At 38.6% G+C, this 19459-nt stretch overlaps 1 protein-coding gene across 1 annotated transcript in view; it reads right to left on the bottom strand.

Annotated features, from left to right (window-relative positions):
• Positions 1 to 19459, bottom strand: part of fto (FTO alpha-ketoglutarate dependent dioxygenase) — a 141857-nt gene that overhangs the window by 96690 nt on the left and 25708 nt on the right. Inside the window, exons 4-7 of the mRNA XM_055036478.1 lie at positions 15253 to 15378; positions 11827 to 11906; positions 11217 to 11360; positions 2295 to 2414 (exon numbers count right to left, since the gene is read on the bottom strand). Coding sequence (XP_054892453.1) covers positions 2295 to 2414; positions 11217 to 11360; positions 11827 to 11906; positions 15253 to 15378 — 470 coding nt within the window. The remainder of the gene's footprint in view (positions 1 to 2294; positions 2415 to 11216; positions 11361 to 11826; positions 11907 to 15252; positions 15379 to 19459) is intronic.

Genomic DNA, 19459 nt, shown 5'->3' with positions numbered 1-19459 from the left:
AGCGCATCCCACTACGCTGCTGCTAAATATGACAATAAAGCAAGGAAGCCTGGCGGTTTGTATTACTATTTTAGCAGGATGAAACAATAGGCCCTTTTATTGCTACAGCGCAGTGTATAAAACAATACGGTGTCATTTTATAAAGCCTACTTAAATAGACACGTATTTGGTTTTTTAAAATACCCACGCCGATATCAGATTTGACTAAAAAAATAAAAAATAGCATTGCATTAAAATCTACTCCACAGGCAACCAAAATATGTAAATAAATAAATGGTAAACAGCATCTGCTCACACTAGGTCACTCGTATTTCACCAAATTAGACGGCGCTGTCAATTGCCAGCTTCAAAATGTAAAATATATTCCAATATAGGGGACTGCAGGAGAGACCGCCATTATTTAAATAACTCAAAGTAATTTAGGGAAATGTGTTTTAATCCAACGGCAGAAAAGCCTCAGCTATCAAAAGCTCCAAAAGAGAAATCTATAAGCCATATTTATGAAGTGCTGTTTCATCAGCGTATCTGAGGTCGATGCATGTATGTAAATACTGCTAGCAAAAGCAATAATGTTGTCTTTCATCACAATAGAGAATCGTTACCTTTGTGTGCTGTGCCAGTGTTTTTCTCTTTTTTTTGGTGTTTGTTTTACATCTATTTCTTTCTCCAGAGGAGATGCTGCCTTTGTTTTTAGACATTGTAAAAAAATTTATTATTTAGGTAAAAACATAAATAACGTTAATTTAATCTAATAAACACGTGACGGTGTAATTTCAAATTTAAAAAAAAGGAAAATACCGGAGAAATTATAGTGCCAATGTGTTATGTTTCTACTTTAAAAAATTTCAACTTTATTTACAGTATCATATAAAGTTTTCAATGAAAAGCACAAAATTACTAAAGAACAAGAAACTTTCCACTTTAGCAATGCCCGATCCTGAACTCCGGTCCGAATCACACACTTCTTCTGGACCCAGAGGTGGAACTCTAAAGCCCCCTCACCCACTCTCTGTCAGGCTCTCCGGCTGGCCGAGACAGAGCGGGCCTGCCGCTAGAGCCAAGCAGCAGCAGCGGCACAGGCACCGCTCTCCCCTCCAGCCCGTCTTTATCCCCGCCTGAGCATTAGATGTGATTACTGCTCAGCGCTCGACACTGACAGAGACCGAGAGCTCCCAGAGACAGCAGGAGCGGGAAAGAGACTGACTGCAGGGAGGAAAAGAGGAGCTCCACTCTCCCCGGAACAAGCAGCTGCTACAGTGATGCAAGAGTGCCCCCTGCTGCTTCTCATGTCTGGGTATGGAAAACATAATCACATATATATATATATATATATATATATATATATATATATATATATATATATATATATATATATATATATGATTATAAAAGAGTATATGAGACAGTAGATAAACTTCTCGAATCAATAAGTAATGGAGGCATAAACCAACAGCATAATTACTATGTACTATAACTGTAAATGTGATGTTCCAATCCTACTGGTTTTATTTATTTTTTTTTGTCTTAATAGCTGTGAGCATATTTTTTTATTTAAAAGTCATCTTAAGCTCAATGCCACCAACGTGAGCTTGCACGGTGAGCAGTTAAAAACCATTTATTCCCTCCCAAGGAGCGTCACTGGGCAGCAGATCGCTTACCGTTGAAGCTCATCACCAAAAAACTAAATCATTTAAATCATTTAAACCTGCAAAACGCTGGTCAGTAAATACAAGAAGAGCCTATAAAGATTTGCCCAATAAATATTGACAGTAGTTTAAAATGGCTTCACATGCCATTAAAAAAAAATTAAGTAAAAAAAAAATTTTAAAATATACTTATATTATATTATATTTTGGAAGTGCCTCATTTCTTATCTAAAATACATTTCTTGGTTTAATGAGTAGAGTTTTACATTAAAAATTGCCAGGGATATGAATAATTTTGAGCTAAACTTTATGAAGTCTAATAAAAAAAATATTAACCTGATTATTACTGGTGAATAGAAGTTTTTTTATTCAAAGTATACCATATGTTACCATTTTTAAATTACCTTTTATAAATGGATCCTCATAATTTGGACTACCATTAATAAGTACAGTACTTCTTATAAATTCACAAATCTTAATTAATGGACTTCTTAAACACATGTAAACATAGTGTGTTTAATAGTTTCGGTGATACTCGTTTAAAATTTACTGAATTGGAAGGAGTTGTAGTTTGGTGTACACAGTGTTTCTGTTCTATTTTTTCCTAAGCAGTGACATGACAGGCAGTGTGTCTAGAAACCAATTTACCATGGTCTCCATGAGCTTCCAGTCCTTCTCCAGCTGCTCCATCGGTCGGGTCCACCAGCTGCAGAAGCGGGCGTAACGCTGGCCCTGAAACCAATACTGCCGCAGCCATTCAAACTCCACCTACGGAAACACAAACAAGCAATGAGAAATACCAACGGCATGGAAACACTAAAATTTTTACTACCTTAAACACATGTAGATTTAGACAGGCTAAAATTTGCTAAGATTTTAAATAAACTCATGGGCTGAAAAAAATATAAGGAATGATTATCTTCTTTTGGTGTTGAATGTCAGGACAAAAGCATTTAATTGTAGGATGTTAAACGAATCTATGGTTTGAATAAATAAATATGTTGTCATTTTAACATTAAGTTAAAAGTATTGTTTTTGATATGTCAAATCTCATAATTATTTCAAAAAATATATATCTTTTGGTATAATTTTTTCCTGCGCATTGCATGCTGGGTTGAGGCCTGTTATATATTGTGTTTGACTGGTGCACATTTAGACAAAATCATACTGCGTCACTGTCAGCTTATATTTAATAAAATGAAACAATGGAAAGTGGCTGAATACAACTTCCGAAAGACCTATTTGTGTCCTCAACAAGCAAGAAAAACTGACGAAGGCTCCAACAGGTGGTCCTTAGCTTGGCAAGCTAAAGCTAAAGTCCCTGCCAACAGGTTTTACTCAGTAAATAAACGCTGCTGTTCAGTCCCCAGTAGTTTGATACCTTCAAATGAAGTAACCTTAATGGTGACTGGTCCACCAGTACAAATTAAGCAGTTCTGTGACGGTCTCAGATTTGTGTTAGAAAACATTTGTGTAAGGTTAGGGGTAAAGCTGTGGAGACATTTAAAGTTGAATTTGCTCATAAAACATTTTTCCAAATCTTAAAAGGTTTCATGGAACATTGTTCAATATCACCAGAAGATGGAAGGAATATACCAAAAGTGTAATTCTACCAAGAGATGACCATCAACAAGAAATTAGACAATAAATCCAAAGAAGTCCTGAGACCCATTGTAGCTCTGTTAGAATCCCCATTAGTTGTTTGGCACAAATCATGTAGGCAACACAGAAAATCCTTTGGTCAGATGAAACTGCAATGCAACTTTTAGGTCACTCTGAAGACACCGTCTTTACTAAGACATATAATCATGGTTGTATCATGCTGGGGAAGTTGTCAGAATTAAAGGAATGGAGAATGGTTATAATGCACAAAAAATGTTGGCTGCTGAGACTCCCTTGCAGCCCTGCAAGAAAAAGCATGTTAGAATATGAAAAAGAGTTAAAGCTGGGTTAGACCTTACAGCACAAAACAAGTAGATTGCGGTCTCTAGATGTGCAAAACTGGTAGCTACAGATCTTAGAAGACTTGTAGTTGAAATTGAAGCCAAAAGTGATTCTACAAGTGAGGATAAATTTAGATTTAAATACAGCCAGCACTTTTCAGATTTTTTGAAGAATGTTTTGAAAGCCATATATTGTACAATATTTGAACCTGTTTACGCATCCATTATATAAAATTAGAATTAAGTACATTGATTATGGTTGGAATGTGAAAAAATGTGGAAAAAAGTATGAATTGTTTGGACTCTATAGTGTCATACAGGATCTATGGGAGACAACAGCAGCACCTGTGTGTTTATTTGTATTCCACATTGCAGAATCCAGTTGTTAAGAGCTTCTAATTGATAGCCACCAGGTTATGTTGTTTATTGAAAGAGGCAAAAACTTAACATCGGTTTGAATATCTCTAGAAAAGTGGTTTTAGTAGTTTCCTAATCAGGAGCGATAAGATGTATGTTTACACAAGAGCATTGAAAGACATCTTCACTGACATCAGAGAAAGCATTGTTGCTGAATATTGATTTGGGAATGTTTCTAAAGACATTTCCAAACCATTTAGAGACTGTCCTCCAACATAGAAAATATTTTTTTAAAAGACACGCTAGACAATCAGATTAAGATGGATAGCAATGATCCGTGAGGTGAAAGGCCCATCAGTCACAGCAAGGTTGACAATGGAAAAAAAATATTATTATTATTATTATTATTATTATGAGTCTATTTACCAAAGTATTCTAGAGAAAAACATGTGAACATCAGCCCAACAGCTGAAGGCTAGAAAAAAAAGACGATGACATTAAGCACAACAACAAATCTGCACTCAAATCGCTAAAAAATAAAAACCTCCATGTTGCAGTAAAGCACTGATGGCATAGACAATAATTAATCATTATAAATGCTCCAGCCATAGATAACAAACATCCATTTCTTTTAAAGACACAAAGTTGAAAAAAAAAACATAGTTAATGTATATGAATGGATCTGTGCACCTTGGAGTGAGTACACCTGAAAACCCCACCCATCTTCCCCTCCTCGGCTGCACCATCTGGAGCTGACAGTGTCTGCTGCTGAGCCACCCCCCTTCCTCTCTCCTCTGCTTGGAGTGTTTTTGTTTCCTGCTCTTTTGAAGTGCTGAATTAATCCTCGGAAAGGATGCTACGCGTAGCCAGGTGTAGCCCTGCTACTTCTGCGTATATTGTTCAGCTTGCATGTGTGTCAGTTTGGGCCTGTGCTGAGCGAGCTTCGGAGTGTTTGTGCCTCTGCTTGTACCTGTCTGCTTAAGTGTATGAGTGACTTTGGTAATGTTTCTGCGGAACATGGCCATGTGAGTGTGTGTGTCAGAGATTGCTCCAAATGTTGCCAGCATCAACTGAAGGTGCTGAGTTGCCCTCCTCCCCTAAAACGTTCCACGAAGCGGCATTCACCCGAAACAATGCAAACCCCATTAAAGTCTGTTGTAGACAACTGCACAGCACAAAGTCTACTGGCATACAATAGGGCCGTATATCACATGGAACTCAAAGCACTATTGTTTCCCCTCTGACAACTATTTTTGTTTATTGTTCTTCTAACAGAGCATTAGCAAATGGGTGAAGATGAGCCTTTTCAGCTGTAAACGTCCAAATAATCTCAACAAGTTTAAGGGGAATAATGCAGCTGAAAATGTCCAATGGAATTAAAAAATTAATTTACATCCTCCGTAAGGATTCTTTTGGTCATTTTATCTGATGTCTCATACAAAGTATTTTGTGTTTAACACAACTTTTCAAGTCTGAAAGTACAGTGCCTTGCAAAAGTTTTTATACCTCTTGAACTTTTTTATATGCCGTCATGTTACAAATGTAAGTTTTAATGTACTTCACTAGAGATTTTATGTGAGACCCACGCAAAGTAACACGCTGGCGAAGTGGAGGGAAACAGGGTTTTCTAAAACCTTTACTATTACAGCTGCAAATAAAATCTAGTGCAACTTTAAAAGTTTTCTATTTAGAAAACAGAAGCCACCAGTGTGTGATGTAATCTTAGTATAATTCCAGCTGCTCCGTGAAGGCCTCAGAGGCTTGATAGTGAACATTGGTGAAAAAACATCATGGAGACCAAGGAAAACAGCAACAGCTCAGGGGAAAAGTTGTAGAGAAGTTTAAAGCAGTGTTAGGTTAAAAATAAACAATGCCCCAATATTTTCGAGAGATGAATGAATGAATGAATCCATCATCTGAAAATATAAGGAGTATAACAAAACTGCAAACCAAGAGAGAAATATGGCAGTCATCATAAAAATACAGGTTGGGCAAGAAGACCATTAATCAGAGAAACAACCAACTCATTCTGGAGGAGTTACTGATGCATGATATCAAATTAAATTTTTTGTTCTACATGATATGAATGGAGGAAAACTAACACTGCACATCACAACAAAGAAACATGAGCGTGTCAGAATCATATAGAGGAAGTCCATCTTCAAGCAGGACACTATAAACACTCAGTCAGCCATGCAAGGGGACACTGAATTAAACTGTATTCATGTGCTGGAATTGTCCAGTCAAAGTCCAAATCTTGATCAAACCAAGAAATTGTGGCAAACTGGAAATTTGCTGTTTACAGATGCTCCATGTGTAATTTGACTGACCTGGAACTATGTTGCAAAGAAAAGTATGCAAAACTTTTAGCCTCTAGGTGTGAAAAACATTTAAGACACAGCGACCAAAGGTGGTTCTATGTTTTCTTGACTCAGTTGGGGCTCCATACAAACAAACACTACTCCTTTCAGATTTGTATTTGTCAAAATTAGTTCTTTCCATTCTACATTCATGTGCAACTTTGTGTTGGCGTCTGTTCACCTTTGCACAAACAATGACGACATATTATGTTTAAATTTGAATTTAGCATTTTTATAAATCACCAAAACACACTCCTTAATACAAATCTGTCATTTATTTGCTGTGAATCTGTCATTATGAACCAATAATGACAGAACCAATAATAAATGCAATGTAATTTACAAAGAAAAAGCCCAGCTGTGATTATCCCCATATTTTCTATACTATACTAAATGGAGTAAATGTACAAAGTACTCAGCTTCTTGACTTATTTATTGTTGCTTTGATTCACATTTTGTAAATCAAAGGGAAAAATTGATAACATAAGTTAGTTTTAACAGGCTCTATTTTCTATTTTTTATGTACAAATTTCATACTGTTCCAGAAACGTAGTGACCGCATAAGTACGCTGTAAATTGTGCAAACCTAAATTATCTGAAAGGAATGTATCTTTGTAATAATCTGGATCAACTAATTTTGTTGATCCAGATTTTGTAAAGGAAAATGCAAGTAGTTGTTTCAGGCCTAAGATGAAATATCATTGAAAAGTTTTGAAATTTTTTTTCCAAAACTCTTCTTTCAAAATGTTGAAATTTTTATGTGGTCATTGTTGTGTCAGATGAGTGTCACCTTCCCCTCCATCACCCCCAAAACAACAAAGGACAAGAACTATTTACACAAACAACCCAAGTGAGGGCTGTCTGAGGTAGAAGCTGTGCACAGAGTCATCCTGCCATTTACTCCCAAAAGGCTCTGATCTCAGTGGGAATGACATGCAAGGACTGGTGCATGTCAGGGAGAATACACAGCCAGTGGCACTGCTCAGCAGCCTCCCAGTCGCTCCATACAACACACCCTTCAAAGAAATGTCATCCTTTATGGTCCCTTCAACACACTCCAAATCCACTCCCCTTCGATCACTACAGCTCAAACACACAACAAAGCCGCAAGGGCCAATATCGGACGTCCTTTTCTCCCAGGCTGTCCCTCCTTCTATCTCTCTGATTGTCTGCCTGTCCTTTGGTGGGAAGAAACCAACCTGTGTCTCCACTTTGAGCTGACACGGCTGCCTGTCCCCCACAGCGCAGGCCAGAGGCAACCACAAAGCAGGCCATCTAAAAGCAACCGAGGAGCGCTGGCTATTTGGTATTTGGAGTGTGGCCACCCAGCTGAGAGCTGCCAGGCAGGAAACTCGGACTAAATGCCACCTTTTCGTGCAGGCGGATCGAAAGTCTGTGCGAAAAAAAAAGGAGAGGCTGTTAAGCTGAGTTTTTCCTCTGAGATGGTAAGGGAGAGTGACTCCCCTGCGGCAGTCGCTGTCATCTCTCTAGGTGATGGACACACTAACTACACATTAGCTTCAAATTAGTCCAGCGACCACCCACTATGGCATCTCTGCTGGTAAAGCTCTGAAAACCTCGTTTTTTTCCCCCCCATTTAATGAGGCACAATTATTATTTTTTTTCTTCACACCTTCACAGTATTCCCAGAGCGGGTCCAATCAATTTCCGGGGCCGGGGCCCTGAGGTGAGGGTTGATGAGAGTGTGATCGATCCCTTTCTGCCCTTCGCTGTTTACCAATCCCAGCCTCCTCACACAAGAGCCAGAATAACTGCTTTCCCAAAACTCTCTGTAAGTCTCCCCATTACTTACCACACACTTGCCAGAGAGTGTGTATCTCTGCAAGGGTATGACTGCACAAAATAATATAATATATACATTAAAAGTGAACACTTTTAATGTATATGTGTTCATTAAAAGTGAACACTTTTAATGTATATATTTAGAAATAAAAAGTTCTTATTTTATTTCCCAATATTATTATGAAGAACATCAGTAATACTACTGCACAATCCTTGAATTTAGCAAGAAATAAGATGAAATAGAGACCACTGAAACCCAAGGACATCTTAAAAAATAAATACAAAGTACAAATAGACTGCAATTTATGAGAATACAATGACTGTATAATCTTTATGACGGTAAAAAAAAAAAAACACAAGAAAATGTCTAGAGAATCTCAGGAGGCATCATGACCCTAAAACCAACACTGGGAGGCTAAACACACTTTATTCAGTTTACTTTCTGTCAGATGTGAAAAAAGTCTATTCCCTTCTTTCAATATTTACTATTTGGAGTCTAGCTCATATGTGGGGTGGGGGTGTCCCTCAGGGCACTCTGTCACACGCCCACCTGGGAAGAGACATAGTGGCTTTAAATGAGACAAGACATTTGTGTCTGGAATTAGCATTTCAAAGCCTAACATGCACACAGGGGCCATGTGGTGGTATTATGTTAGACTTATTTGACTGACTAGGACAGCAGGTAAGATTAAAAGGAGACAGAGAGAAAAGGGCTAAACAGGTGGGAACTTTTCTTTACTTCAGTTTCTGTCTCCCTTCAATATCTGCTTCAATTAGGCACCTTGCTCCATTTCCAAACGAAGACAGACGGATGGCAGATGCTCTACTCCCTCACAATGAGGCCCCACCTATTACCTCTGACAAACGCCAGCCCCCCTGACCCTCCTTCAACTGCACGGCATCAATAGACTGTCAACTGGTGCGTGGTTTAGCACTTTTTGAGCAAAGACCCACAAAGGCGCTGCTCAGGTCAGGTTGCCCGCGTGTCTCAGGCTTGTTCACTCCTCGGTCGTCCATGTCAAACACGACCTGTGCAATGTGCACCCACCAAGCACCAAAGAGGGCCGCCATCATAAATAACTCCACCAACAATACATCATTTAGCTGGGTGTTCTGCTCTCGTGGGCAACTCCAAACAAATGGCCACATCGATCATTGAGAGCCAGGAAGGGTAGGCCCGAGCCCCTGAGAACACCCCCTTCTTACTTAAGCATTTAAACACACACACCCACACACGCAAACATGCACATACACCAATGCGTGTATAAAAAGCTCCTTGTTTTCGTGAAGAAACCTGCCTTACCCTCCTGGTGAAAGCCAACGCCTGGTAATCCTGTGGCGCTCTGTGGCTAACTAGCAGGTGTTGCTAGCTGAACCAACGCAGCAGTTCTCCAGACACAGGCAGCCCTGTTGTTTGGCAGCGCTGAATACTTAATATTGTCTTCAACCTTTAAATAACCTTATGTCAGACTCATCTGTCATGGCATCCTGCTGAGAGTCCCGGATGCTGGCGTCTGCTCGGATGTGCAATTCGGGTGCAGGGGTGTAAAAAGGGTGAGAGGTGAGATGGCATATTAACTGCTGGCCTGCAGCAAGATATGGCAGGGTGCTGAGGCCTTCTCTTTGTTGACCTCACTTTATCCCTCGAAACCCCAAGCCAGCATCACTCATTGTTTTATATGAAAAGAGGTTAGAGGCAGGACAGGGGCACGGCTCCATCTTTAGGAAGCATATGGAGAGCCTATTGCCTTGCAATCCATCACAAGGTAAGACAAACGAGAGCAACCTGAATTTCATATTGTAGACATTTCCCTAAGTATAACAATAAAGTGCGGTAAGCAGAGAGTGGGCAGCTGGCAAGCTCTGGTTCTGCCATTCAAAGAGCTTTAACCTGCCATTAAACAAATCCCTGGATGAGTTAAAACTCTCATGATACAGAAAAAAACACTAAGATCAGTTAATGAGAAACTGTATTAAAGCTATCATCGCCCCTTAAAACAATGTGCTTTATCAGGAGTTGATGAAATAGATGTCAGAGTTGGATTGAAAACAATGATATAAGCCTTGAACAGCTTCGAAAGAAGAAAGTGATCAAAGATGGAAGGAGCTAAATGTAGGACAATCCTAAAAACAACAACCGGGAAGTACATTTTAACAGAGGCGCTCCATCTCATGTGACTGAGTTTGAGTTATCTTACAAGGAAGAACAGTCAGAACGGTCAGCGCTGCAGCTGCCAACACAAGGTGGGTCTACAAATTACCAGTTAAGTGGTTGAACCCAAACAAATGCCACACATTTATTCAAAATGTTTGTCTATCACATAAAATCACCAGAAAATACATTGAAGTTTGTTGTTGAAATTTAACAGAATGTGAAACTATAAATGTCCAATAGAATTAAGAGTTTTAGGTGAAACTGAATGGCCCAAAAAATGCTGAAAAAATAATTAATCAAAGCCATCAGTTTCGCAGACTAATGGCATTTTATATAGGTAATCTAAACTGCCTCATTTGTAAGATTTCTGTCTAAACTTCTTTTCCATGCAGAATATTAAGTCAACAAAAAAGATTATAATGTATGTAAGTGCACTGGATTTACATACGTCACCAGTGTTTATATACATACGACAGAAAAAGCACAAATATATGTTTGCGCTAATACGTTTGCTTCCTTAATTAGACACTTATCCCTGTAATTTTCAGAGAATGCTCTCAGTCCATTCAACAACAATTTCTGCTGTCAGGATTAAATCATCATCATCATCTTATTTGCAGATGGATCTTCGTTGTTTTGAACCTGCTTGCGGTACCAGATGGGAGGGGATTAAAGCTTTGGTGCCACTCAGACAGAATCAGAGAGGTTCACAATCATAAATTAATATATATGAACTCTTGAAGATAATGCACATTTGTCTGGCACAAATTCTGCTAATTTGGGTATTTCCATTTTGAACAAATTCAAATACCTTTCTAAAATTTTAAATGCAGCTCAAAGTATATAGAAACAGCTACTAACCACCCAAGATGTACACACAGGAAATGAAAAACAGGTAAATGTATGTATTTATGTGCACTTGAAGGTTAACACACAACCACTGTGGCCCCACCTCATTGTGAATCTCCTCGCAGTGCTGTAATGCTGTCGGCTGAAGGGTCACCAGGCTGTGGGAGCCCGTCTCGGGGTCAGTGTGCAGGTTGGACAGGGCCTCCTGGCACCGTGACTGGATGTAGGTCAGGGTCCCCTTAGAACACTGATAGGAACGAGACCAGTGTCACAAACAACGCCATGACACGAAGGAGCTACACAAGGTTATTAATCAAATGTGGCTTAGAAACAGCTGATAATGTATATCAAAACTAATTAAAACAATCAATATTTTCTTTTTTTAATACATTTTATTTTAACAAAGGTTTGCCTTTTTTCCATAGAAAACAAAAAGAAAATCTAAAATTATATTTGAAATAAAATATATTAAATTGTGTACAAATTATTATAAAAAAAAAATCAGACAGGGTAATAAATCAATAATTCAAAAATAGAGAAAATTAATTTTATAAAATCATTAATAAGGTATAAAGAAATGTAAAAAATTGCAAATCTTCAGGAAAAAATAGATGACTCTTTATTTGATAATAATTGTGTTCCTTAGTAAAACTAGCAGCAGGTTAAATACTATTTTCAGAGTAAATTAAAAGCTCCTTAATCTAATGTATCACCTCGGCCACTCTGTGAGTTGAGCTGAAACGTGCTGTTTCTCCAGCAAGGACACAGTGCTGGTGGGTGCTGTTCAGGTCATCTGGCAAAAACAACAAGCAGAAAAAAACCCGTCAGCACAACAACCGACATCATCGCTGCAAACCAGAAAACAAGACGCCAATCCTGAATGCTGAAAGGAGCATATTGATGTGGAATTGATTGTTAATGGGAATAAAAGGCAGATATTACAACAGAAAAACAGATGAAAAGCGAACAGTGAATTAGACTAAATCAACTTGTACACTCGGACAGATTCCCATCGGCCCAGCATCGACTCAGATAGAGGGAAGAGCACTGTAATATAATTTTTAATTACCAAACAGAACCAGATCGCACTCAATCTGTCAAGATGGAAGCGCCATACCAGCAAACATTTGTCCAATATCACACAAGCTTTACAGTGAGGCCTTAGCGCTGTTTCCTGTGTATCCCGCCATGTGTTTCTTTGTGTGTATAGATGTTTCTCAGCTCTGCCATTATTTGCCTCTTACCAATAATTAATTTAGCCATGACAGAGCTGTCATTCACAGCACATGTGCATATTTACACCCGCCTTGAGCAAGAGTACACCAGCTAATGCCTATGATTTGAAAGTCAAACAGCCAAATGCTTTAGGAAGAAGATATTATTGTTTGGTGGAAGGATGGGGGGGGGAAACAAAAAGAAGAAGAAGACGGTGACAAACAAAACAACTTGCCGGTGTTTTCTTCACCCTGATGAGATTGTGAAGGATTAGGTCTCTGGGCAGAATTACTCTGCGTCTTTAAAACTGTTTATATCCAATAACAAATTATCTCCATCAATCTGCTCTTTTCTTGGCGCCTCTAATGCAGCCAGTGGGATCAGGAGGGAGTCGAGGCAAACTCGATAACTGTAATAAATATTTATCTTTCTTTCAACCCCTGTGCCTGCTGCCACTTGTCCTCCTTTTCCAGGAAGCAGGCTTTTAAATATATTGGGTCAACTCTTTTCTGCAGTTCCCCCCTGTGCATTGGGAGCTGGAAATCAGATTATTGAACAGACCCGGTGTCAAGACTTGCATTGTTCTTTTTTAACCACTGAAATTCCATTTGGGCGGAAATGATGGTGATTCAATTTGCCTCCAGCAGCTTAGACATTAGCAGTTCAAAAGGGCCAGCCGCCGACAAATGGTGGTGAAATTATATAATGGCGTATGTGGTTATACACCATTGTAGCTTCCTTTTAATACAGCAAAACTACTTATCAAGGGGTGTATGTCACAAAAAAACACAAGAACAATATATTTTAACACCTGCTTTAGTTGTGTCTGCCTCGAATGTGAGGATTTCAGATGAGGGAGGGGTGCTGTGCCAAAGAATTGCATGCGTGATGCATTTTTGAGCAATGCGAGTTCTGAAAATTTATAGCTGAGTGCATGTGTTGGAGCGCCATGCCAAGTGTTTCATTCAGGTAGACCGACAAAGCAACAGACGGCCGAGAATGACGCGAGCTGCTATCGTTGTGGAGCAGTTGGCCTCTCAGGGGCGTACTCACCAAGTGGAGCATAAATCCCCACTGATCCGCGACAGTCAACTCCCATTAGAATGGTCTGCACAGCAGCCCATCTCTCTATTATCATGGCTGGCGTTAAACTGACAGTTTTATTGTAAAATCTCCTGCTGAAGAAGGTCGGTTTGGAGCCCTGTCGAGTTAAATATTGGCAGACAGTGGCACTCCACAATAAAAACAATCAAATGATATTCAAATTCATCGTATTTCTGCTTATTTGTTTGTGGTGAATTTAAAAGTTCACTTTATAAGAGGTTAACCACCTAATTTGGTTTTATGCTTTATAAATATGTCTATTGTCTAAATATTTTATGATGATGCAGATGGCTCTGGAACACAGATTCCTCCCAGCATGAAGCAATTTACAACCCGTGTCCCTCTACACTTATTAAAATGTCCATTATACAAATGAAAAATCTGGCTTAAAGTGGTAGCAGCTCAATTACCAAAGTAAATGCTGGTGTGGCTATTATACTACCTAATACATTTTAAAGATTTCTCTTTAAAAGATATTTGGTTTAAAAATAGAACCAAAACAATCAACTATCACAGATCTATAGATAGTTTTAGAGACAGAAATCTTATTTCTACCATGCATGTTGTTCTTAAATCCAAATACTTTAATCCTTAGTGAAACATTTTTCCAAGTTATTGTCAGGAAACCAACAAATTTGAATGGACTTCACCTTTTTGGTAAGAAGAGCACTGCAACATTCAGTCAAAATGATGCAACAACTTTGCCAGTGGATTTAAAAAGCATGTGCTTCCTGTTAAATTAGCTAAGGAACATTTAATACAAACTTGGTTGGGGATCTATGCATATATTTGAGCTTGTATCTATAATTTTGGCATTACGGTAAAGCGACAAAGTCTACAATAAAGTGTCAAATCTATTTCTCACATATGAAGGTGAATTGAACCTTTTCTTTTCTGATGAAAAGAAAAGTCACCACAGTGCCATACACGGTTACATTATGACTGAAATTTCTGAATAACACAAATTTTAAAAATCAGAATACAATTTCATTGTTTTACAAGCAACAATGATCCAGCTTGTTGTGATGGACTGTTTGTTTCTAAGTAAGACCCTTACAAGTCAGCCTGTAAGGTTTTAGATATGATACAGCACCAAATAAAATGTATGTCTTGTCAATCTTAGAACTAACATTAAAGAGTAATTCTATACTAACATATGAGAAATTATCAAGCAGAGAAATAAAATATTTACAAAAGAAGGGTGCTTTTATAAAATAATAAATCTCCGTCATCCATCCTCACTTCTTGTACATCTGAACACATACAGGCCTCTGCTGTGATGTGGATAAATGTCCTTGCACTCAGAAAATATGAGCGAGCCTGGATGGGCCCAGGGGACCAAAAAAAGGAGGGTGGAGGTGTCTGCCGCAGCCAAAAGCATTAAGCCATGATTTACACCCCTGTGGCTTGCTGTCTGTTCTCCCCATAGAGACATAGTCAGCAATGGGTCACAGAACTTCAAAAAATAACATTTGGTTTTCCTAACCTCTCTAATGCACACAATTTCATGGAACCTTAAAGCCCTGTGTTCAGGGCCAAGAAACCTCTCTTTTACTCACTCTGTCTCCTTTACAAGCACACACACCCGCACACACAGTGCCCCAGTTCCATTTCTATTGCAGAGAATTAGAAATATGAGGGCAGCAGAGAAAAAGTGCGAGTGAAGTATATCCCACTGCTTTGGGTCATTTGGGACAAGGTACAAGAAAACACTAAAACCCAGAGTAATGAAAGTCTCCTCTTCTCGTATTCAGACACGGTGCTGAATACATGTTAACATGTGCATGCATGTTTTCATGTTTTGGGAAAAGCCACGGTACCTCTCATGTAGTAGCAGTCTCCGGACTCCAGCGGCAGCATCAGGCCAGGTGTGTGGATGTCCCAGGCCACCTTCAGGCCGATCCTCCAACATGACTTCTCAACGCTGCTGCCTTCGCTGCACTCACCTGCCGGTCACACACATCCCACTTCACTGCAGCATTTAAATACAGTGCCTCACTCAAGGAAACCTTTGCACATATGATCCTGCTACAACTACAAACTTTAATGGGTTTTATTGCAATTTTATGTGATAGCCCAGCAAAAAGCAGAACATCACTGTGAAGTGGAAGGAAATTAATATTTTCAAATAAAAATCTGAAGTGTGCCAACCATATGGATTCAAAGTCCCTTGGTTAATACTTTGTGGAACCATATTTTATTGCCGTTCCAGTCGTTATGCTGCTGGAAGGTAAACTCCCCCAGTCTCAAGTCTTTTACAGTCTCTAGCATTTACTTTTTCTTTTTAAGTTTTGCCCCGTACAGTATTTAGCTTAATCAATCCCAATACCCATAATACGTAGGCCTGCCTTTTTCTTTTCACTTTTATGTTGAGAATGGATTTGTAGGGAGCAAATGAATAATTGGTGGGTCAACAAATCCTTCCACCTGAGCTATGACTCTCTGTATCTCATTCAGATTTAATTTTGGATTAATTGGTCGGTTTTCAGTCATGTCATATTGTTTTGGTGAAACAGTATTCTGTGAGATTTTCAAGGCTTGAGATTTATTACCTAAACCTGTTTCAGATTTCTCCACAACTTTATCCATGACTTGTCTTGATGTCTTGCTTGATCATGGTTTTATTCAGACTGAGTTTAACTCAAGGCAACTTTTAGAAGCAATGGCGTGTGCTTGATTTTATTCAAGACTAAAAGTGGCTGAAAACAAATGTCACTTTGGATTTTTAATATTTGTTTTAGTTTTAACAAATATTAGAAACCTTCTACTTCACATCTCCTCTGTGCTGGTCAATAGGCCTGCTGTGGTAGCATTTTTTTCTGGACAATAATTATCCCAGAAATCAATGCAACCAACAATGATAATGTTGTTTTTGTTACCATTTACAAGTAATATATAGATAACGATATAATAATGCAAATGTTCTCCCTCAGACACCAATAAAATTTAGTTTTCTAAAGAATACTTAACACAAGAACTGGAAGATATTTTAAATATAAAATATCTTATAATATAATATAAAATACACAAACCAAAAAGATTACATGAAACGGAAATAAAAAACATACAATTCAAACCATAAATAAAATTGATTATAAAGACTCTGTACACCAAACATATTAATTATCAAGATGGAAATTATCAAACTCGTTTTATTATAATTAGCTGCTTATTGTAACAGGCTTACTGGTTAACCACCTGAAATCCTGATGAAATACATTATCTTATTGTGATTGTAAAGAATAATAATAAGTTTAGTCTGCATTAGTTTTGAACTACAACTGTTTTTTCTCAAAGGATGCAGTGGAAAACAGTACTACTCCATGAACACGCATCAGCACGGCCCTAAAATAACATTAAAAACTATATTGAAAATTAACATGATAAAAGTCTGGACTGTAGCGATTAAATCAATACCACCCAAACAATGGATATAAGATGTAAGGTCTTGTCTCCAGAACGTAAGAATCACTTAACAACCAAGCAAAGATGATACGTGTTTCTGTGGTTATAACTGGCTGTTAGCACAGGATCTTTATGCTATCATTATGCTGTGCAAGAGGAAATAGTTGGATAAAAGCCCCTGATGTTGTTTAGTGAGTGTGCGAGGGTATGTGATATTCCTGTTGCTGAACCTGTTCACTGATACCACCTCCCCCGTTCTTCCCTCACTCCCTCGGTTCTTACACAGCGTCCTCGGAAAACAAGATTTGGCTTGGCCGGCCGACACCCTTCAGCAAAATCAATACTAAAGTCTTTCTGGGCCTCTCTGCCCCATGGCTGCCTTTTCCTTTGCTCAGCACGGATAAATAGTAACTTAATTTCCAGCCATTGTGCTCTGAGAGCCAGCTAATGACAGCACTCCCAGAAGGCCTTGGGAATGGTGCAAGCCCATCCTCTATGCCGGAAAACACTCAGTCGTGGCAGATTCCTTTGGATCGGAGTGGCCAAGAAAAAAAACACATCTCTGCAGTTCTTCTGGTCAAGGGAATAAACAAGGTGAGGCAGCCGAGACAAAGAAGAAAATTTCCCACCCTAATCTCAAAAGATGTAACAGAAAGAGTCCATCTGTGTTCCTAATGATTACAGCAAACTGCATTGTGTCCTTTTAGGACGAGGTCTCTCAAAGCACAGCCTGCCTCTGGTAAATCTCATCTCAACTGGAACACAGTTGTGTTTAATTCTCATCAGAATATCCCCACTAGTTTGGAGCTGTGGGGTCATCCAGAGTTGGAATTTGAAAGGTGTCATGTTTGAAGCCAGTGTTCACAGGGTCAGAGTTGAAATGGTCCTTAACAAATTAGGAAAACAGACCTTTAGAGCAGGTGTTGCTCTATATGAAAGGTCAATGCAGCCGAGCTCAGAAATGTGTCAGGAATCAATCAGAACCGCACCTGTGTGATACAGCAAAGCGCATTTGGTGTTTGTGGAGACACAAAATGCAGCATCAGCAACGTCCCAGCTCTAAAGTTTACAAACACTGTGCCATCAACTAAAATTCATGCTGTGCAAAAGTACTCATAACCCTTGAACTTTTTTACATTTTAACAAAAAAACTCATTGTATCACCTTGGAATTTTAGGTGACAGGCCAAAACAAACTAAAGCATAATTATAAAGCATGAAGTGAAAATTAAATGTTTCCCATTTTTTTTATAAATAAAAATCTTAAAATGCAGTATGGATTTTGACTTATCCACCCTTACTCTGATACGTCAAATTAAAATCCAGTGAATCATAATGTCTTCAAATGTACGGAGCAAATTCAGTCTTTGCTCTGTTACTAGATTCTGGGGCTCGTAAAAGGAAATTAGTAAACAAAAAGTATCATAAAGATTAAGGGACACTCAAGGAGAATGTTATAAAACAACATCCCTTAGGGGAGATTTGAACATCTCAGAAAGAACAGTAGATGACTCCATGCTCATCCCCACTGTGAAACATGGTGTCAGCAGAATAGTCCTGTGGGATTTACACGACTAACAAACTAGTGAGAGTTGATGTTTTGAAGGATGGAGTTGAAACATCTGGCTGCAAAAGACTTGAGATTAGGCAGGAGTCTCACCATCTCTTAACATCCAGCCTGAGTAACAATCAAGGCATATTTATGTGTTAGAATGACATATGAATATGAATATAAAGCCTGATTTTCTTAAAGAATCTGTGACCTGAAAATAGGCAATATGACTGAGCAAATTTTGCAAAGAAAAATGTGCAAACATTTAAATGTATAGGTATGCAAATCAGAAAGACATTTTTCTGAAAAATTAAATCTGTAAATGCCATGAAAAGTGGTTGTAAAAGCACAAAAATTACACAACTCTTTCTTAGACTTGACAATATTTTCAATGAAATGCGTTTTTAGCATTTTCCAACAGTTTGTTTTGTATCTGTTCTAAAAAGCAAAGTTCTCTGTATCCCCTTATCAAGTCAATCAGCAAACACTATTAGCTCTTGAGAGAGTATGCATTCGGTAATTAGGAGACATCGTATTATCCGAATGGTACAGTCTAGGAACACTTATCAAAGCAGGGCTCATTATTCCGTATCAGATAATTGCACATCGATCATTTCTCGGGGAAATGATTTAGATGAGATGTAGTGCCTGCGATAAGGCCTGTTTGTTAGACTGCGCCATTGAGCCGATGTTGAGGGCTCAGATTCAAATGTCTGTGATCTCCCAACGCACAGGCAGCGATAAGACTGTCAGCGGCGAACTGGTGATGACATTTGATAATGCCCTGACACTATCATAGAGATGGATCTGATGGTTGCCTCACCAGAGGCCATGTCTACAGCTGCTGCAGCAGAGCTGCAGGGCCTTCATACACAAGGTTACCTGCATCTGATCCACCACACAGCAACAGAGATAAGTGACTTAGATGATTGTTAAATTGGCAGAGAAATATCATTCTTCGTGTTAAGTATAAAAGTAAAATTAATTCAGAAGCTAGATTTAGAATTACATGCACTTCAAATACAATACAGATGCAACTCAATAAATTATAACAGTATTAAAAATGTAATT

The sequence above is a fragment of the Poeciliopsis prolifica genome, unplaced genomic scaffold (assembly GCF_027474105.1).
Source record: "Poeciliopsis prolifica strain line A6 unplaced genomic scaffold, Auburn_PproV2 SCAFFOLD011, whole genome shotgun sequence".
NCBI lineage: Eukaryota > Metazoa > Chordata > Actinopteri > Cyprinodontiformes > Poeciliidae > Poeciliopsis > Poeciliopsis prolifica.
The sequence above is the reverse complement of the archived record's forward strand: the minus strand, read 5'-3'. Positions and strand labels throughout refer to the sequence as shown.